The following is a 22,609-nucleotide window of genomic DNA, read 5'->3' as shown; positions in this document are numbered from 1 at the left end:
GTTAGATACAGAGGAAAGCTCCCTCTACACCGTCCCCGTCAAACACTCCCAGGACAGGTACAGCACGGGCTTAGATATAGAGTAAAGCTCCCTCTACACTGTCCCCATCAAACACTCCCAGGACAGGTACAGCACGGGCTTAGATATAGAGTAAAGCTCCCTCTGCACCGTCCCCGTTAAACACTCCCAGGGCAGGTACAGCACGGGGTTAGATACAGAGGAAAGCTCCCTCTACACCGTCCCCATCAAACGCTCCCAGGACAGGTACAGCGCGGGGTTAGATACAGAGTAAAGCTCCCTCTACACCATCCCCATCAAACACTCCCAGGACAGGTACAGCGCGGGGTTAGATACAGAGTAAAGCTCCCTCTACATCAGGCTTGTCCAACCTTTTCGCATGGCAGCCCCATTTTAAATTTTTTCTGACTCAATGGCCCAATGAGCAAATTTTGGAAGGATGAGGGTTGGCACAATATTAAACATGAATTTCAATAAAAAAGGCTCAGGTCTGAAAAGAAACGACTTGCTGAGCAAAAAACAAAGTCAAGGCAATTAATTGATAATTTAAAAAAATGAGTAATAAATGAAGATGACCATTAGCATGTGATAGGGCGAGTGTGCTTTACTCTGTATCTAACCCCGTGCTGTACCTGCCCTGGGAGTGTTTGATGTGGACAGTGTAGAGGGAGCTTTACTCTGTATCTAACCCTGTGCTGTACCTGTCCTGGGAGTGTTTGATGGGGACGGTGTAGAGGGAGCTTTACTCTGTATCTAACCCCGTGCTGTACCTGTCCTGGGAGTGTTTGACGGGGACAGTGTAGAGGGGGCTTTACTCTGTATCTAACCCCGTGCTGTACCTGTCCTGGGAGTGTTTGATGTGGACAGTGAAGAGGGGGCTTTACTCTGTGTCTAACCCCGTGCTGTACCTGTCCTGGCGGTGTTTGATGGGGACACTCTGGCCGTCCCAGGCCCCACTCTGGCTTTTGTGGGCCCAACTTGTTTTCGCTGGGCCCCTCTGCACCTTTCCCAATCCCCGCTCCATCTCTCCCGGCCCCGCTCCGGCTCCCTCGAGCCCCGCCCTCACCCCATCCTCACTATCACTCTCTGGGCCCTGAAACTTATCTTAAAAGCTTCCCTTCCCACTGTTTGCTGCTCACTAGTGAGTCTATCAGCAGCAAATGCAGGGAGAAACCAGTCTGAGATTGGATGATAGCTTTACAGGATTTTTCAAATATTAATCAGTTGGATGTCCAACAAGTTTTGTAGGCTGAGACCAGAGGCCCTGGGGGCCTGAAACTGGCCCACGGGCCGTGGGTTTTACAAGCCTGCTCTACACTGTCCATCAAACATTCCCGAGACAGGTACAGCACAGGTTAGATATGCTCATTGAGTCCCAACAGGACACCCTTACCACCATGCTAGCTAAGTTAAATTGACTCTGATTGGTGGTGGAACCTGTTCACTCATTGAACTTGCAGTGAGCCACCAGGGGTAGCCAGGCCATTTTATGTCCCCAATCACAAAGCCAGGAGAGAAGTGGATATGTGTATGGACTGAATTATAATAGTGCAATTATCCATGGAAGAGAATTAATGTAACATAATAAATTAGTGTGATGAAGAAGCAGCTGAAACCAGTGCTATTGGCAGGGCCGGGGGATCTGTGCTGATTGGTTAAGACCTTCTTTTATTACTGGGGCTACTTTCATTTGCGTTCTGGGAGAATAACACTTGCTCCAGGTAAAGCAAGCCCTCTTATCCCAGCCGCACACTGTATTGACAACATCATTCTCTGAGTGAGGATCTTTTACATCACCAGGCTGTTCTCTATTGAGAAGATCATTGGGGTGGATCACTGGATCTTGTCGCTCTTTTTTATTGGACATTAAATGGGTGCAGCAAGGCCCAATGTGTGGGGGGGACAAGAATTTCAGGCATCCCTCGTGGCAACTAAAATAAATGTCAGGCCCCGTAGATATTTAAATGAGGGGCCTAACAACTCAACCCATGAGGGCATACTCACCATGGCTTCACCTGGATTCAGCTAAGCAATCGGCCAGAAACTTTATGAAGGAGGCAAATTTTTGTAGTTTTATTTTTGAATTCAGAGGAAATTGGTTTGTGCAGATGGGAGAGCTACCTGTGGAGACTCCAGAAGCAAAGGTAGTCTGTCCATTGTTTGGATAAGGCCTGAGGCCCAATTTTAGGCCTTAGTTCATGTGCACCTTATGCTCGCACTTTTTGTCCCCAGAATTGGGCCTCCCTTCCATTAATTTCCTCTCTGTGATTGGTTTATCTGTTTCTTCCCTTCCTCGTCTCCTCTTCTCTATTCTTCCACCCTTGCTAAAACATTGATTTCTTGTCAACAACCTGTATTTATATAACGCCTGTAATGTAGTAAAACAACCCAAAGTGCTTCACAGGAACATTATCAAACAAAATTTGACACTGAGCTACATAAGGAGCTTTAAGAAAAGGTGACCAAAAGAGGGAGGCTCTAAGGAGCATCTTAAAGCAGGACAGGGAGGTAAAGAGGCGGAGAAATTTAGAGAGGGCATTCAAGAGCGTAGGGCCTTGGCAGTTGAAAGTACAGACACCAGCGACATTCAGAAATGCCAGATTCACTGTAATCTTGGAGGGTTGTCGAGCTGGAGGTAGTTACGAGACGGGAAGAACATGGTGGGATTTAATCCTCACAGTTTCTAGTTCTGATGAAGCAGGGGGGTGGTCACACTTCAAATGTGATATCAAAAAAAATGGCTGAAGGCACTGGATACTGCAAAGGCAATGGGCCCTGACAACATTCCAGCAATAGCACTGAAGACTTGTGCTCCAGAACTAGCCGTGCCCCTAGCCAAGCTGTTCCAGTACATCTACAACACTGGCATCTACCCAGCTATGTGGAAAATTGCCCAGGTATGTCCTGTCCACAAAAAGCAGAACAAATCCAACCCGGGCAATTACCACCCAATCAGTCTACTCTCGATCTTCAGTAAAGTAATATAAGGTGTCGTCGACATGCTATCAAGTGGTACTTGCTCAGCAATAACCTGCTCACTGACGCTAAGTTTGGGTTCTGCCAGGGCCACTCAGCTCCTGACCTTATTACAGCCTTGGTTCAAACATGGATAAAAGAGCTGAACTCCAGAGGTGAGGTGAGAGTGACTGCCCTTGATATCAAGACAGCATTTGACTGAGTGGACTTGAGCAGGATGTCCTAGCAAAACTGAAGTCAGTGGAAATCAGGGGTAAAACTTTCTGCTGCTTAGAGTTATACTTAACCAAAAGAAAGATGTGGTTGTTTGAAGTCAATCATCTCAGCCCCAGGACATCACTGCAGGAGTTCCATTCATGACTCCTCAGATAGTGAAGCAGTTCATGTCCAAATGCAGAAAGACCTAGACAACATCCAGGCTTGGGTTGATGAGTGGCAAGTAACATTTGCATCACACAAGTGCCAAGCAATGACCATCTCCAACAAGAGAGAATCCAACCATTGCCCCATGACATTCAATGTCATTACGATCACTGAATCCCCCACTATCAGCATCCTGAGGTTACCATTCACCATCCAAGACAAAGCAGCTTATTTGACGGGCACCCCATCCAGCACCTTACATATTCACTCCCTCCTTCACAGACACGCAGTAGCAACAGTGTGTACCATCTACAAGATTCACATCAGAAACTCACCAAGGCTCCTTAGACAGCACCTTCCAATCTCAGGATCAATTAGAAGGACAAGGGCCCCAGATAGATGGGAACACCACCACCTGGAAGTTCCCCTCCAAGCCACTCACTATCCTGACTTGGAAATATATCGCTGTCCCTTCACTGTCCCTGGGTCAAACTTGGAACTCCCTTCCTACCAGCATTGTGGGTGCACCTACACCACATGGACTGCAGCGGTTCAAGAAGGCAGCTCATCACCACCTTCCCAAGGGCAATTAGGGATGGGCAATAAATGCTGGCCCAGCCAGCGACTCCCACAACCCGTAAAGAAATAAAAAGAACAAAATACAAACATAAGCTGTCTTTTCCTTTTTTCAGAGGCTGGCTGTCCAGCTGTGTTATTGCAGAATTTTCTATTTTTATTTCAGCTTTCTAGCATTTTCATTTTTCTATTTGTTGGGATAAAGGATTTAACACCACAAAGCCCCGGATTCAGCTTACAGCTCCTGAATCCTGAAATCTGATGAAATGCTAGGAATCGAGCTGGTAAGATTGTCTGAGGTTTATACTGTTGAAGAGTATGTGCTGTAGCCCCGAGCCAACCATTGAATGTATCTTATACCTGGACTGTGTGTTGATACTGTACCCGACCCCCTCTCCCCACTGAAATTGGAGAAGCAGATTGTTCACTTGTGCCTCTGAATGGTCTCACACTCAGTGATAGCTCTGCAAACAGTGTCCCCTTTATATGGGACAGACAAAACCACAATCAACCTCCTGGCACCTAATGGGCAGAGCCCACCCTTGGAATTCTTAATGTGCCACCCAGTTTTTCACACGCGTGCACACACACGTGTGAGCACACAGATACACATGCACACATGTTCACATACAGATACACACGCAAATGTACAGACACCTAAATACTGTGAGGTTCTGTCACCTGGAGTAATGCTGGGTTCCTGTCACCTTCCTCACACACACAGAAATACAGGTACACACAAACATACATACACATGCACAAGTATGTAACAAGAGGATAGATAAAGGGGAACCAGTAATATTTTTGGATTTCCAAAAGGTGCTCGATAAGGCTATAGCTGTTTAATAAGATAAGAGCCCATGGTGTTGGGCTCTTATTATCATTAGCCATATTAGCATGGATAGAGGATTAGCTAACTAATAGAAGACAGAGAGTTGGGATAAGGGGGGCATTTTCAGGATGGCAACCTGTAACTAGCGGAGTGCCACAGGGATCAGTGCTGGGGCCACAATGATATACGATGTATATTAATGATTTAGATGAGGGAAGCGAATGTACAATCGCCAAGTTTGCGGATGACACAAAAATAGGTGGGAAGGCAAGTGGTGAGGATGACACAAGGAGTCTACAGAGGGATATAGACAGGTTAAGTGAGTGGGCAAAAACTTGGTAGATGGAATATAATGTGGGAAAATGTGAGGTTATGCACTTTGACAGGAAGAATAGAGGAGCTGAATATTATTTAAATAGAGAAAGACTGCAGAAGGCTGCAGCACAGAGGGATTTGGGGGTCCTTGTGCATGAATCTCAAAACGCTAGTATACAAGTTCAACAGGTAATAGGGAACGCAAATGGAATGTTGGTCTTTATTTCAAAGGGAATAGAGTATAAAAATAGGGAAGTCTTGCTAAAACTATACAAGGCACTAGTTAGACCACACCTAGAATACTATGAACAGTTTTGGTCCCCTTATCTAAGGAAAGATATAGTGACATTGGAGGCAGTCCAGAGAATGTTCACTAGGTTGATCCCGGGTATGGAGGGATTTTCTTCTGAGGAGAGGTTGAATAGGTTGGGCCTGTACTCATTGGAGTTTGGAAGAATGAGAGGCGACCTTATTGAAACATATAAGATTCTTAGGAGGCTTGACAGGGTAGATGCTGAGAGGTTGTTTCCCCTTGTGGGAAAGTGTAGGACCAGAGTAAGGGAGCACCCATTTAAAACAGATGAGGAGGAATTTCTTCTCTCAGAGGGTAGTTAATCTGTGGATTTCTTTACCCTAGAGGGCTGTAGAGGCTGGGTTGTTAATTATATTCAATGCTGAGATAGAGAGATTTTTAATCAGTAAGGGAATCAAGGGTTATAGGGAAAAAGCAAGAAAGTGGAGTTGAGGGTTATCAGATCAGCCATGATCTCATTGAATGGCAGAGCAGACTCGATGGGCCGAATGGCCTACTTCTGCTCCTACATCTTATGGTCTTATGCAGACATGCACAGACGAACATGGACAAATACACACGCACAGACACATGCTATCCACACCTATGCAAAGACACATGCATGCACACATACAGGTTTCAGCACCTGTAATAAAATTGGCTCCCATCACCTTCTTTTGAAACTTATGAAGATACTGGGCTTTGAAGAGAGAGTGTGGGGGGGTGAATTCATTTTGGATTACTTTAGGAATGAGCTAGCACAGGCATAATGGGCCAATGACCTCCTCCTACTTGGAAACTTTGATAATTCTAAAAAGGTGTGTGGGCGCAGTTAAATGTCTTTCTCTTGCCTCTACACTACTCCTGCTAACTGTCCGTCTGTCTGTTGAATAGGTATTGGATGGATTGCTCGCCCAACATGGAGCTGTGGAAAATTGTGAGCAAGGTATGTGATTGTTTCATTCAATGTTAAATCTTTCACACTTGCCCCTGTTTCAGCCTCATTGATCTCTGGATCAGAGTGCAGGTTAATGGCGAGTGATGTATTGGATAGTCAGATCACCAGAAATGTGAACACGTTTGTGTCCCTTTCTGTCTTTGTAAGGTATCTCAGCTCAGATGCACAGCCTTGATTTCATCCAATTGGAATTTCAGAAAGGGTTTGCTCCTCCCAGAGTGTGGCTGGCTGAGTTAAACAGGTTAAACCCTGATCTTGGCCAACATATCCTCAGGTGAGGGGTGTTGCAATTGGCTTCCAGTGACAAATCAGCAAGGCTGTTGCATCTTGAGTGCTGTACAGTGACCCCGGCTTGGAAGTGTGTGAGTCTGTGTATCTGTGTGTGTGTGTGTACATGTGCTTATATGTCGTGTGTTTGTGTGTGTGTGTGTGTGTGTCTGAATATGGGTTTGTATGTGTATCTCTACCTTGTGAATGTGTGCGTAAGAATGTGGGTATGTGTATGTGCAAGTGTGTGTGTGTGTGTGTGTGTGTGTGCATATATGGGTGTGTGTCTCTGCGCGTGGGTGTGTGTGTGCAAGTGAGGGTGTGTCTGTGTGTGCAGGTGTGGATGTGTGTGTGAATGTAGATTGCTTGTGTGTGTGAATAATGGCATGCACATGAATGTGTGTGTGTGTGTGTGTGTGTCTGTGTGTGTGTTCACAGTCAACTGTTTCACAACACCGGGCAGGGCACTCAGTGCCCATGGTGAGCTCAGTCTGTCAAGTCCCAGCTTCAAGAATGGAGTGTGTAGTGGGGGATGTGGCAAGCAGAAATCCAAAAAGTTGTCAACGCAAACTGGAACTGAGTGAGACATCTATGCACTTATACAACATTCATGTCCTTGTGTGATACGACTAACATTAGCATCTGTTACCACTCAAATTCTTCCTACTGACTGATGCCTAAAAAATAAATTAGCTTTTTATATTTTCAAATTTCAGCCAGTGCTAATTTCACATCTGCTTCCCTGGTGCTGAAATATTTAATTAATGACCCTCCCAAGCTCAGTCCTGTCTCTCCCATTGTTGTACAGTTATTATGGCACCTAATCACATCACATCGCTGGCTTGTGGTTTATAGATCGTGATTTAAAATCCCCTCTCTCTGTACCCTAGCAAATCTGTTTTAATCCCAGTTTTAATGCTTAGCCTCCAGGACCTGGAATCTCCTCCCATTTCCAAATTTTTTCTTCTAATCCCAGATTGGGATCGAAGACTCTGAATTCGTGCTGAAGGACAGTTTTACAGTTGTTGGCTATTCTTCAATTTGTTTCTGTTTATTCTTTCATGGGATATGGGCGTCGCTGGCAAGGCCAGCCTTTGTTGCCCATCCCTAATTGCCCTTGAACTGAGTGGTTTGCTTGGCCATTTCAGAGGGCAGTTAAGAGTCAACCACATTACTGTTGAGTCCGGAGTCACATGTGGCCAAACCAGGTAAGGACTGCAGATTTCCTTCTGTAATGGACATTAGTGAACCAGATGGGTTTTTGCAACAATAAGACCATATGATGTAGGAGCAGAAGTAGTCCATTCGGCCCATCGAGTCTGGTCTGCCATTCATTGAGATCATGGTTGATCTGATAATCCTCAACTCCACTTTCCTGCTTTTTCCCCATAACCCTTGATTCCTTTACTGATTAAAAATCTCTCTATCTCAGCCTTGAATATACTTAACGAACCAGCTTCTACAGCCCTCTGCGGTAAAGAATTCCACAGATTGTCTACCCTCTGAGAGAAGAAATTCCTCCTCATCTCCGTTTTAATGGGTGCCCTCTTACTCTGGTCCTAGACTCTCCCACAAAGGGAAACAACCTCTCAGCATCTACCCTGTCAAGCCCCCTAAGAATCTTATATGTTTCAATAAGGTCACCTCTCATTCTTCCAAACTCCAATGAGTACAGGCCCAACCTACTCAACCTCACCTCAGAAGAAAATCCCTTCATACCCAGGATCAACCTAGTGAACATTCTCTGGACTGCCTCCAATGTCACTATATCTTTCCTTAGATAAGGGGACCAAAACTGTTCACAGTATTCTAGGTGTGGTCTTACTTGTGCCTTGTATAGTTTTAGCAAGACTTCTCTATTCTTATACTCCACTCCCTTTGAAATAAAGACCAACATTCCATCTGCGGTCCCTGTTACCTGTTGAACTTGTATGTTAGCATTTTGGGATTCATGCACAAGGACTCCCAAATCCTTCTGTGCTGCAGTCTTTCTCATTTAAATAATATTCAGCTCCTCTATTCTTCCTGTCAAAGTGCATAACCTCACATTTTCCCACATTATATTCCATCTGCCAAGTTTTTGCCCACTTACTTAATCTGTCTATATCCCTCTTTAGGCTCCTTGTGTCATCCTCACCACTTGCCTTCCCACCTATTTTTGTGTCATCCACAAACTTGGTGATAGTACATTAATTTCCCTCATCTAAATCATTAATATATATTGTAAAGAATTGTGGCCACAGCACTGATCCCTGTGGCTCTCCACTAGTTAAAGGTTGCCATCCTGAGAATGCCCCCATTATCCCAACTCTCTGTCTTCTATTAGTTAGCCAATCCTCTATCCATGCGAATATACCACCCCCAACACCATGGGCTTTTATTGTATTAAGTGGCCTTATATGTGGTACCTTATCGAATGCCTTTTGGAAATCCAAATATATTACATCTACTGGTTTCCCTTTATCTATCCTGCATGTTACCTCCTCAAAGAATTCTAATAAATTTGTTAGGCACGATTCCCCCTTCATGAAGTCATGCTGACTGATTGATTAGACTATGTATTTCTAAATGATCTGCTATTACATCCTTTGTAATAGACTCCAACATTTTTCCAATGACAGATGTAAAGCTAACTGGCCTATAGTTACCTGTTTTTTGTCTCACTCCCTTATTCAATAAGGGTGTTACATTGGCCATTTTCCAATCCTCTGGGACTTTTCCAGAATCCAAGGATTCTTGGAAGATTACTAGCAGTGCATTCACTATGTAGCTACTTCCTTTAATTTCCTAGGATGCAACCCATCAGGTCCAGGGGACTTATCGGCCTTTAGCCCCATTAGTTTCCCTAGTATTTTTTCTCTAGTGATAGTTATTGTATTTATGTCCTTCCGGCTTTTGCCCCTTGATTATTTAGCATTTTTGGAATGCTGTTAGTATCTTCTACCATGAAGACTGAAGCAAAGTATTTAATAAACTCCTCTGCCATTTCCTGGTTCCCCATTATTATTTCCCCAGCCTCATTCTCTGCGGGGGTCTATGTTCACTTTGACCTCTCTCTTCCTTTTTATATATTTAAATAAGTTCTTACTGTCTGTTTTTACATTAGTTGCTAGTTTACCCTCAAAGTTTACTTTATCCCTCTTTATTATTTTTTTGGTAATCTTTTGTTGGTTTGTAAAGCTTTCCTAATCCTTTGGCTTACCACTAATCTTTGCCACAATGTATGTTTTTTCTTTCAAGCTGATACTGCTCTTAACTCTCTGGTTGGTTTATCCCCTTCCTAGAATCCTTCCTCCTCACTGGGATATATCTTTGTTGAGAGTCATGAATTATTTTCTTAAACATCTGCCATTGTTCATGAACCATCTTTACTGCTAAACTCCTTTTCCAGTCCACTCCAGCCAATTCTGCCCTCGTTCCATTGTAATTACCCTTATTTAAGTTTAGCACAGTTGTTTCCAACCCAAGTTTCTCACTCTCAAACTGAATGCTAAATTCTGCCATGTTATGGTCACTTTTTCCGAGGGGATCCTTTACTCTGAGATCCATTTATTAAACCTGCCTCATTACACATTACCAGATTGAAAATAGCCTGATCCCTGGTTGGATTCACAACATATTGTTCTAAGAAACTGTCCTGAATACACTCCATGAATTCTTGCTTGTGGCTACGTCTGCCAATTTGATTTTCCCAATCTACATGAAGATTAAAGTCACCCATGATTAATGTACTGCCTTTTTTACATGCCCTCATTATGTCCTGATTTGTTCCCTGTCCTACAATATAGCTACTGTCAGGGGGCCTATAGGCTACTCCCACCAGTGTCTTGTTCCCCTTGTTATTTCTTACCTCTAACCATATGGATTCTACATCTTCTGATCCAAGATCCTTTCTTACTATCGTACTTATTCTATCTCGTACTAACAAGTTCGACGATAGTTGTCATGGTCACCATTACTCAGACTAGCCTTCAATTTCAGATTTTATTAATTAAGTTTAAATTCCACAAGCTGCCATGGTGGGATTTCAACCCGTGTCCCCGACCATTAGTCTGCGCCTCTGGATTACAAAGGATCACAGGAGCATAGGTGCAGTAGTAGGCCTTTCAGCCCATCGAGCCTGCTCTGCCATTCAATTAGATCATTTATCTCAATGCCACTTTCCCATGCTATCCCTATATCCCTTGATGTCATTGGCTCCGGAAATCTACCATTTTCTGTCTTGAACATACCCAGCGACTGTGGTTCCACAGCCCTCTGGGGTAGAGAATTCTAAAGTTTGACCACCCTCTGAGTGAAGAAATTCCCCTTCATCTTATTCTTAAATGGCCTACCACTTATTCTGAGACTGTGTCCCCTGGCTCTAGATTCACCAGCCAGGTGACACATCCTATCCAAATCTACCCTGTCACGCCCTGTAAGAATTTTGTAAATTTCAATGAGATCATCTCTCATTCTTCAAAACTTTAGAGAATACAGGCCCAGTTTCCTCATTTTCTCCCCATAAAACAATCCTGCCATCCCAGGGATTAGTCTGATCAACCTCTGTTTCCACTTCCTCTGTGGCAAGTATACCCTTCCTTAGATAAGGAGACCAAAACTGTACTCCAGATACAGTCTTGCCAAGGCGCTATACAATTGCCAAGACATCTTTACTCCTGTACTCAAATCCCCTTGTAATGAAGGCTAACATACCACTTGCCTTCCTAATTGTTTGCTGAACCTGCCAGCTAGCTTTTAGTGACTCATGAACAAGGACACCCAGGTCCCTTTGGACATCATCGCTTCCCAACATCTCACCATTTAAGATATACTCTGCAATTCTGTTTTTTCTACCATAGTGGATAACTTCACACTCATTCACATTATATTCCTTCTGCCATGTTCTTGCCCATTCACATAGCCTGTCCAAGTCCCCTTGAAGCCTCCTATCATCCTCCTCACAAATCACATTCCCACCTAGTTTTGTGTCATCAGCAAACTTGAAAATATTACATTTGGTCCCCACATCCAAATCATTTATATAGATTGTGAAGAGCCGTGGCCCCAGCACTGATCCTTGTGGTACCCCACTAGTAACAGCCTGCCATCTGACGATGATCCATTTAATTCCTACTCTGTTTTCTGTCTGTTGACCAATTCTCAGTCCATACCAGTATGCTACCCCTAAGCCCATGTGCTCTAATTTTGTCAACTAACTCCTGTGTGGGACCTTATCAAAAGCCTTCTGAAAATCCAAATACACCACATCCACTGGTTCTCCTTTGTCTATGCTACAAGTAACATCCTCACAAAACTCCAACAGATTTGTCAGGCATGATTTCCCTTTCATAAATCCATGTTGACTCTGCTCAACCATATCATTATTTTCTAAGTGTCTAGTTATCACATCCTCTATAATCGATTCTGACATTTTCCCTACTACGGATGTCAAACTAGCAGGTCTGTAGTTTTCCGTCTTTTTCTCTAGTGACATTAGCCATATGCCACCATCTCCCCAGTTCACCCAAGCGGCCATGCCTGAGCCTAGATGATGGGGTGGGTGTGATTTTTACCTAATTCACTGGGCGAGAACCCATTGGAATTGGTGGAATGTTGGTTTACAGCAGCACCCCCCCACCCCGCCACCCAACATTAAATCATTGTTGACTTCCAATGGGGAGTAAAGGTCGGGCAGGCTGTAAAAAGCAGGGTTGCACCCAATCCCACTGATTTTCTGACAGTCAGTTAAGGGTTAGAATCGCACCTCTCCCTTGGGCGAGTTTTCTGGCTGTGCAACCTTGGAAGTATCACAGTTAACAACGACCCAGTGATTGAGCAACGTCTGAGTACTTGTTCACATTGAGGGACAGCAGTCAGGGGCAGGGAGAGTGTCTGATATTTTGACAGTCTGTGGTGTGCAGGAACTACATCCCATTGTAGCTGGTAGAAGATGGTTTCTGCCCCATGTACCGATGGAATGTAACACCAGCACCATTCAGTGGCTGATTCTGTTGTATTAATCACAGCAGGGGTGGAAATGGCAGGGGGACAAAACAGCTGGTTGAGTTCAGCTGCCGAGAGTGATACTTGACTGCAATCCAGGAATGAGTATCAAAGCCAAGTAACCGATGTGTTGGCTTTGACCCAGACTGACTGTAGCCCATTGAACCTCGGGCCAGATCCTAACCACAAACCACTGAACCCAGCAACACTACAGCTGGCAGTGGCTCCACTCCAGAAGCTCAGATGTTGAGCTGAATGAAGACAGGGGAAAAAATCCCACCTTTGATAAGAAATCCGAACAGATCTAAATAAATTCACGGCACAAACTGTCTGAATTGGAGCTTTCGGGGAGAGGAGAGGAAATGGTAACACATTTTAATATTTTGAGCCAAAACGGTTAGGCATAAGGAGGGGTCACTAAAGACAACAAGGGAAGACTTGCATTTATATAGCACCTTTCACAGTCTCAATACAGCCAATGAAGTACTTTTCTGAAGTGACATCACTGTTGTCATGTTGGAAGCAGGGCAAACAATTTGCGTACAGCAAACTCCCACAAACAGCAATGAGATAAGTACCCAGACAATTTGTTTTTTGTAATACTGGCCAGAATCTTCTGCTCCGTCAAGAAGCGAGGAAAGAGGCGGACGGCTCCGAAAATTTGGCTGGTTGGTGATGGGGCTGATACCCGACACCTTCCGGCCTCCACTGGAAGTAAGTTCTTGGTGGGAAGGCCCATGGTCGACTTTCTGCCCCCCCAACAGTTGAGTCCCTTCAGTGGCCAATGAACAACTACTTAAGGGCCTCTGCTACAATTTTCCCAGCTCCAGGTGTGCATGCCAACTGGAGGGGGAGGGTCCCTCGATCTGCACTAATCTGTGCAATATTAAGGGCATGGTAGGTGTAGCCTCCTCCTGGTGCCCACGAGTGCTGTCGCTCTCCACTTAACTGCCTGATGGGCAGAAGATACAGCGGGACTTACTCCTCAGAACCAGCATGAGTGTCTCACCGCCTCTTCTGACAGCGAGCAAGGTAACCATCGAGAACAGAAGATTCACTGGTGACAACACCCTGTCCCTCTTCAAATTTACCTGCGGGAGCAGACAGGACCTCAGTTAAATGTCTGATCTGAAAGGCAGCGTGTCTATCAGTGCAGCAGTCCCTCAGTACTGCACCAGGAGAGGCAGCTTAGGTTTTATGTTCAAGTGTCTGGCACGATGACTCAGAGGTGAGAGTGCTACCTACTAAGCCACAATTGACACATAACGATCAGATACATGAACACTGACTAGGTGAGATGTCAGGGGAAGGATTCAATGTAATAAAACATCCTTTGGCACTTCATAGGAGCATTGTAAATCAAAATTAGACACCAAGCCATAAAGGGATATTAGGACAGATGTCCTAAGAGGTGGCTTTTAAGGAGTGTCTTAAAGGAGAAAAGCGAGATAGCGAGGTGGGGAGGTTTAGGGAGGGAATTCCGAAGCTTAGGGCCCAGGTAGCTGAAGGCACAGCCACCAATGGTGGAGCAATTAAAATCAGGGGTGCTCAACAATTATAGGAACACATATAATCTCAGGGGAGCAGGAGGAGCCCGGATGAGTGCAGCTTCAACAACACTCAAGAAGCTGGACGCCGTCCAGGACAAAGCAGCCTGCTTGATTGGCACCCCATCCACAAACATTCACTCCCTCCACCACCGACGCACAGTAGCAGCAGTGTGTGTACCATCTACAAGATGCACTGCAGGAATTCACCAAGGTTCCTTCAACAGCACCTTCCAAATCCACAGCCACTACCATCTAGAAGGACAAGGGCAGCAGAAAAATGGGAACACCACCACCTGGAAGTTCCCCTCCAAGCCACTCACCACCCTGACTTCGACATATATCACCGTTCCTTCACTGTCGCTGGGTCAAAACCCTGGAACTCCCTCCCTAACAGCACTATGGGTGTATCTACACCACATGGACTGCAGCGGTTCAAGAAGGCAGCTCACCATCATCTTCTCAAGGGCAATTAGGGATGAGCCATAAACATTGGCCCAGCCAGTGAAGCCCACACCCTGTGAATGAATTAAAAAAAAAATTACAGAGATAAGGGTTGAGGCCAGGGATGGATTTGAAAACAAGGATGAGAATTTTAAAACCAAGGTGTTGCTGGAGCATGGAGCCAGTGTAGGTCAGTGAGTGCAGACTGGCTTATTAGTCCAGCTAGTCTTTACCTGTCCCATCGTTTATATTTGCACTTTTACCCCTGATCAAATATAGCAAGTACAGACCAACACTGGGAATGAGGGAGGATGGGGGTGCAAGTGACTGAGGGTGGGAGGAAGGAGGGTCATGAGTGAGGGAGTGAATTAGCCAGTGAGGAGAGTGTGAGTGTCTGATAGGGGGAGGGAATGAGTGAGTGTGGGAGTAATCTGATGAACTGTTCCCAACTCTTGTCCACTCCCCGGGTAAATGTGGATTCATACTGGGCTGTGTCTTTCAGCTGAATATTTTTGTCTTCCTGTTCCTGGAGCTAAATTTTACGTAGTGTTAAAAAAAACTTTGAATATAAATCCGTAAATGCGCTGGTGTGAGTGCAGCTCCTAATTTCGAAACGTAGAGATTCATATCCACAAGCCCCCTGTGTGGATTTGTCCTGACAGGGGAAGTCTTGTGTGTCTCAACAAGTTTATCTGGGCCTGGATGAGTTGTGACTTATATTTGCATTTCTCTGCATCTAGTTAATACAGAAACTGAGTCGGCAGTGGTGAATGTCACATATGGAACCAAGGACCAAGCCAGACAGTGAGTACCGTGCAATGATTCGGCACAGAAGGAGACCATTTGGCCCATTGTGTTTGTGGTGGCTTTTATGATAGAGCTATCCAGTTCGTCCTACTCCTCTGCTCTCTCCTCATAACCCTGCAATTTTTTCCATTTCAAGTACTTATCAATTCCCTTTGGAAAGTTACTATTGAATCTGCCTCCACTGCCCTTTTAGGCAGTAAATTCCCGACCATAACAACACACTGCTTTAAAAAATTGCTCCTCATATCCCCCCACCAATTCTTTTGCCAATTATCCTTAAATTTAATTTAAATTGAAATTAATTTAAACCCTTTGCTTACCAACTGTTCAGCCACTGGACACAGTTTCTCCTTAATTACTCTATCAAAAACCTTCATGAATTTGAACGCCTCCATTAGATCTCCCCTTAACCTTCTCTACTCTAAAACAACCTGGAAGGTGACCTAGCTACAGCCTGATCAAATAGCAACTAACAAAATTGATCTCCACTGTAGTTAGCTGCCATTTTGCTTCTAGATGATCCTTCGAAGAGATGGGTGTCATGTCTGCACAGAAATTCCATCTTTAAGAGTAACTTGGTTTGATGATATAGGGTTGCCAACTCTGGTTGGACATATTCCTGGAGAAGTCATCACATGACCTCCTGCCCTGACCCTCCCACCCTCGCCCTCCTCCCATTGGTCAGCGGCCACACGCTTCCTCGTATTGCTCTGCCTCCCCATGACCAATTGGAAATATAACAGGTACATCACTACTCAATTGGGCTGTCGGTAAAACAGCCCTTTTCTCCCCACATTCCACACCCCCCATGTCTAATATTTTTGTAACTAATAAAAACAGAAGTGTTGAAAAAAAAGATTTTTAAAAAAATGATTTTTTAAATGCCCCTATGATTTTCCTCCTGGGTGTTGCTCCCAACCCTGTCAGGGAGATAACTCTTTAATTCCTGGAGACTCCAGGGTAAACCTGGAGGGTTGGCAACCACTAGCCAGAAGGTGACCTCAACTTAGGCCAACAATGGCACAGCAGTCATTGGACCAGAAATAGTGGGGAGAGTAAAAGTCTGTTGAATGTGCTGGCTGTTATTAGTGTGTTTGAAAAAGCGAAATAATAATTTGTGGCTGTGAATGTATATGGTATCAATTGCGAATTGCCATAAGTTGTTGGACTATTTGCACCATTCCATTAATAGTCTCACAAAAATGCAAGCTCAACCTCAATCTCCCTGTGAATTTCCAGAAATTGGTACATTTACACTGTTACATCGAATTGACACAAAGTTAGGGCTGGTACTTAATGGCTTAAGGAACCTTTTAATGTCAATTCAATATTCATACAATACCACTCAACCTCTCCAGCCCAGAAAGGGAATAATGGAACAGCGGAGTCTCATTCTTGCAGGTAGTAAATTGTTTCGAGAGTTTTTTTTGTTATTCTTTCTGCTTTTTTTTCTTGATTTCTTAATCCGATCTTTCTCTCACTCTCTACATCTAATTTGACTTTAATTCATCCTATTCCCTTCCCTCTCTTTCTTTCTCTATCTTTAAATCTCATTGTTTAAGGAATTAGACCGTTGATCCCATCGTTCACTGAGCTTCTAGATGCCCTCTCACTGTTCTCTGCTCACTCTCTCAACAATTTGCAACGTAAAATCTTTTTCAAGCTGAAAGGTGAGAAAACCAATCTAATAAACAGGGCTTACAATGAGATGCCTCACTCCAGTAAAATCTGGATTTCTAAAGTTCGTGGACCTAACAATTTGTGCTTATAAGCAAAGCAGGTTGATGGAGCGGGCCTCCACAGACTGCCCCACCTGGTGGTGAATGGAGGCTGATGTTGGTGAGTTCCCCTTCAGAGAGTTTCAGAGAGATACATGCCAAATCTTTCAGTCTCCAGGTTGTTGTAGACCAGATGTATGACTGAGATACCCGTTGGGACACTGTGGAAGTCCTGATGCGCTAAACTTTGTGGGAATTCCCTGGAAAGCTTTGTCTTCTGATGGGCAATTACCTTCTGATACACAGACTAAAACCTTGACTAACATCTGGGTAACTATGCAATCGATTCCCCAATCACTCACACTGACCCCCACCCCCACCCAAGTACTTACCCGGCCCCCCAGCTACACCTACGACCACTTTTCTACCCCTGACAACCTGATTACCCCCCAAACGCCTGAACACCCTCCCGACATGACTAACCCCTCCCCCACTTCCTGGCCCGACCTGACCCCCTGACCTGACTACCCACCTAACCACCTTACCTGCTTTGCCATCTACCCACCTCATCCACCCTACCCACTTAACCCACCTCACCCAGCCTAACTACTTACCCACCTCACTCACTCATTCTCTCGCCCATTCACTCTTTCATTACCATTTAAACTGGACATTTAAACTTATCATACGGCGACTCGTGCCGTAAAAAGGTGTGTTTTCTGCGCTGATCCTCTTTGCAGTTCTCTGCGTGGCTTCCCGAACCGAGGGAATTTGAATGCTGCATCGGAAGTCGGACCCTTTTAAACGTAACCAGGTAAGTGCGCAGTTTTCTGACTGATTAGCGTTGGACTCAGTGGTTCCGACACTGATTAGAAGATTGGGCCATAAGAGAAATTGTAACAGTAATGCCTCCACTACATCCTCCAAATCCAATGGGATGACCTTTAAACAAACGCTACTGTCCTTCTTGAAGCTAGCTCCACAAGCATTCAGGCAAAACTCCTGCAAAATCAACTTTTTGATGGACCGGACACTGTGCCTGGATGACCGAAAACCATTCCCCTGCCAGCTCCTGTTTTCTCAACTCTCAAATGGCCGACTTTCCAGGGAGGACAAAGAAAACATGATAAAGACACTCTGAAGCTCTCCTTGAAGCACAGCAGCATTGACGTTAATGACTGGGAGGATCTTGCTACCAATCATTAAAAATGGCAACAATCTGTCCGTCAGGTTGAATCACACTTTGAGTCTTAATGATGAGCCAAAGCAGTGGCAGAGAAGGACAGAAAAGGAAGCAAATCCTGTACTCCGGATCCCCAGTACCTTGTGGGATGTCCTATCCCACATGTCCAAAGATCTGTGGGTCAAGAATTGGCCTGTTCAGCCTCATGAAGACCCACGGCAAAAACTCACGACTCTAAGCAGACGTCATCCTCGAATCGAGGGACAACTAACGAAAGACTGAACAGGATGGGGCTCTTTTTTCTCGGGAAGAGGTGGCTGAGAAGGTGACCGAATAAAGGCCTTAAAATTATGAAGGGGCTTGATGGGGTAGAATCAGAGGAGATGTTTCCACTTGTTGAGGGGGGGGAAACCAAACCCAGTGGCTATAAGATCGTCACTGATAAATCTAATAGGGAATCCAGGAGAAACCCAAAGTCTGATTAGAATGTGGATATCACTACCCATGGACTAGTTGTGGAGAATAGCATCAATACATTTAAGGGGAAACTAGGTAAACACGTGAGGGAGAAAGGAATAGAAGGATTTGCTGATTGGGCAAGACAAGGTTGTAGGAGGCTCGTGTGGAGCATAAATGCCAGCACAGAGGTTTGGGCCAAATGTTTCTGTGCTATAAATTCTCAGGACAAAAATAAAAATGGGCTGTTTTATTTCTCCATCTCTTTTCCCTTAGAGCAATAACCAAGCTGAATGGCTACCAGCTGGAGAACTACAGCTTGACAGTCACCTACATCCCCGATGAGCAGGCAGTACAACAAGGCCAGGAGGCGGGCCGCAGAGGGTTCAGTGGGAGAGGCCCTCCTCAGCAAGGCTCAGCAGCGCCCACAAAGCAGCAATTTGACATCCCTCTGCGAATCCTGGTTCCAACCCAGTTTGTGGGAGCCATCATTGGAAAAGAAGGAGCCACCATTCGGAACATCACTAAACAAACACAATCCAAGTAAGATTCTCCTACCATTCTTTACACTCTCCAGACGTCTCGATATACTGAAAGTGGCCATGCAAATGCCCACAATCCAATCCTTTATTCTGAACTCCTCTACCCACTGCCTGTGGGGTGTTGACACTCAGCCATAAACTAATCCCACACCCTAGCCCAAGACCAATCTTGACATAAGAGCATAGGAACAAGAGGAGTCCATTCAGGCTCTTCAGCCTGCTCCGCTATTTGATGGTCTGATGGCCGATCTATATCCTGATTCCATCTACTTGCCAGGCAATGTAATGTGATTGATGTTTGCCCGGCATGGTCATCCTGGGGTGATGGTGTTATAGAACAAAATGGAAACTGCATCCCCAAACATCAAGGGCCCTTAATAGCTCAGTGTGTAACTGTTCACTCACTGTGTTTACAATGCAACCCCAAGTTTAGTCCCTGTGCTGAGTTAAGTGATTATAGCTAAGGTAGTGTTACAATTGGCCTTTATTCCTTGGATAGAGAGAGAAGCATCCGCCATGCTTTTTATCGTTATCCGACTAATTCCTGTTGGAAGGCTTCTTGCCCAGAAATTGGGGAATACCTTATTTATCTCTCGTATAAATAACTTGTTTATCTTCTTGGTTGGGAGGTGTTTCTAGGGCTCGATTTCCCTGAGTGCAGTCCACAATGTTGCTGGCTGCTTCAGGATAACCAGTGTTGTAGAGGGGGCCTCAAAAAGGCAAACATCCTATTTATAAATGCAAAAGGTGTAAAGTCTGCTTAAGGAGTAAGTAAAGTTCACCTCTTGTTTGTTTTTACCCAATATGGCATTTGGTATATTTCAGACCAGAAATGTACAGGTGACTGCTGCCTGCCATTTTGGCACCTTAGTCGGCCATGTAGCACCTGGAAATGGGGGTGCCCCATGTCCCAAGTTCTAAGCCTGTTTAGGATTAGGTGGTACTCGTCGGCAGCTAGACTACTGTTAGTGCCTTTGATCACACATAGATGGTCACTGGTGCTAGGGAAATGTACCCGAGGCTAAATTGGTGACCACAGATACTTTGTAATTCCAGCTGGTCCAACATTACTAAGTACTCTTAATTAGTTATTAAATTGTTTTAAGAAAACCACCTCGTACAGGTTGTTCCAGGTTGTGTAACGTCTCACACTCCCTGCTGTCCCTCTGGCTCTGCATCAATGTTCTCAAGTTACAGTTTGAGGTTTGTGGTGACTAATGATCTGAGGAGAGCTGGACTGGGCTGTGGTGAGGATAGCGCTTGCTTATTTCCAGAGACCTAGCTGTAAAATTGAACATATGGGAACCTCACAGTAAGGTTTCAGGGTTGATAGTTTTACTCAACAAGTCTATCAAAGGATATGGAACAAAAGCAAAGGAAAATGGAGCTGAGGTACGGATCAGCCATGAGCTAATGACCGAATAGGCTTGAGGGGCTGAATATTTTACTCCTGCTGCGATGTTTCTCTTACTAACCTATCAGAGACTGGAGGAAATATATTAATGTCCCATGAACAATGGTCTGTCTAACCTTATAAACCATTGTTTTTGATCAGAACTGCTATGAGCATCTAAGGAGCGATAGAATGAGAGCAAGAGAGAACTTGAGAAGACAGGAAGGTCAATTGCCCAGAAATTTCGGAATAACTTATTTATCTTACTTCTAAGAGTCAAGTATAGTAAGGAGCAGGGATTGGGAGAAGTGAGTTCGAATCCGGGAGGCACTGAGCGGACAGGAGTTGGAGGGAAATAAAAAAAGAAGTAGGAGAATAGCGGAAGAAGAGTGAGACAGAAAGTGGAGAGAGACGGAGAGTAGGGAAAAGAGGAGAGAGTGTCAGAGGGGAAAACGAAAGAAAAGAGAATGAGAGAGTGTTGAGCAACCAAGAATGAAAAGAGCATTGGAGGGGAGAAAGAGAGAGAACGAGCATCAGAGAGAAAGAAAGGGAAAGAGAGAAAGGGTGTTGATACATCGCCTGTTTTTTGTTTATGCAGGATTGACGTCCATCGGAAAGAGAATGCAGGTGCAGCGGAGAAGCCAATCAGCATTCACTCAACGGCCGAGGGCTGTTCTGCCGCCTGTAAGATGATCCTGGAGATTATGCACCAGGAAGCACAGGCAACCAAAACGTACGTAACTCAGCAACAGGCACAGCAAACATCAGGGCAAAACGAGGGACCCCTCATTGTGATATACCTCTCATTCTTAACTGTAACGCTCTGATATACTCCACACCCCTCACTGTACACTCTGAATAACTCACACTGTAACGCTCTGATATACTTCACACGCCTCACTGTAACATTCTGAATAACTCACACTGTAACGCTTTGATATACTCTACACCCCTCATTGTAACATTCTGAATAACTCACACTGTAACGCTCTGATATACTCCACACCCCTCACTGTAACATTCTGAATAACTCACACTGTAACGCTCTGATATACTCCACACCCCTCACTGTAACATTCTGAATAACTCACACTGTAACGCTCTGATATACTCTACACCCCTCACTGTAACACTCTGAATAACTCACACTGTAACGCTCTGATATACTCTACACCCTTCACTGTACACTCTGAATAACTCACACTGTAAAGCTCTGATATACTCCACACCCCTCACTGTACACTCTGAATAACTCGCAATGTAACGCTCTGATATACTCCACACCCCTCACTGTACACTCTGAATAACTCACACTGTAACGTTCTGATATACTCTACACCCCTCACTGTACACTCCGAATAAGTCACACTGTAACGCTCTGATATACTCCACACCCCTCACTGTACACTCTGAATAACTCACACTGTAACGCTCTGATATACTCTACACCCCTCACTGTACACTCCGAATAAGTCACACTGTAACGCTCTGATATACTCCACACCCCTCACTGTAACATTCTGAATAACTCACACTGTAACGCTTTGATATACTCTACACCCCTCACTGTACACTCTGAATAACTCACACTGTAACGCTCTGATATACTCCACACCCCTCACTGTAACATTCTGAATAACTCACACTGCAACGCTCTGATATACTCTACACCCCTCACTGTAACATTCTGAATAACTCACACTGTAACGCTCTGATATACTCTACACTCCTCACTGTAACGTTCTGAATAACTCACACTGTTACGCTCTGATAAACTCTACACCCCTCACTGTAACACTCTGAATAACTCACACTGTAACGCTCTGATATACTCTACACCCTTCACTGTACACTCTGAATAACTCACACTGTAAAGCTCTGATATACTCCACACCCCTCACTGTACACTCTGAATAACTCGCAATGTAACGCTCTGA

General features: G+C 44.7%; 1 protein-coding gene across 4 annotated transcripts in view; it reads left to right on the top strand.

Moving 5' to 3' along the window:
- The window catches only part of igf2bp1 (insulin-like growth factor 2 mRNA binding protein 1), a 172,093-nt gene that overhangs the window by 108,356 nt on the left and 41,128 nt on the right, over nucleotides 1–22,609 (top strand). For 2 of the 4 annotated variants that reach the window (XM_078529422.1, XM_078529421.1), the window contains exons 3-7: nucleotides 4,100–4,217; nucleotides 6,267–6,318; nucleotides 15,314–15,377; nucleotides 19,014–19,280; nucleotides 21,271–21,405. In XM_078529422.1, the coding sequence (XP_078385548.1) occupies nucleotides 4,200–4,217; nucleotides 6,267–6,318; nucleotides 15,314–15,377; nucleotides 19,014–19,280; nucleotides 21,271–21,405 (536 nt within the window). In that variant the 5' untranslated portion in view covers nucleotides 4,100–4,199. The remainder of the gene's footprint in view (nucleotides 1–4,099; nucleotides 4,218–6,266; nucleotides 6,319–15,313; nucleotides 15,378–19,013; nucleotides 19,281–21,270; nucleotides 21,406–22,609) is intronic. The other 2 variants (XM_078529420.1, XM_078529423.1) reach the window with 1 other exon arrangement.

Source organism: Cetorhinus maximus, chromosome 25, assembly GCF_964194155.1.
Source record: "Cetorhinus maximus chromosome 25, sCetMax3.hap1.1, whole genome shotgun sequence".
NCBI classification, from domain to species: Eukaryota; Metazoa; Chordata; class Chondrichthyes; order Lamniformes; family Cetorhinidae; genus Cetorhinus; species Cetorhinus maximus.
The sequence above is the reverse complement of the archived record's forward strand: the minus strand, read 5'-3'. Positions and strand labels throughout refer to the sequence as shown.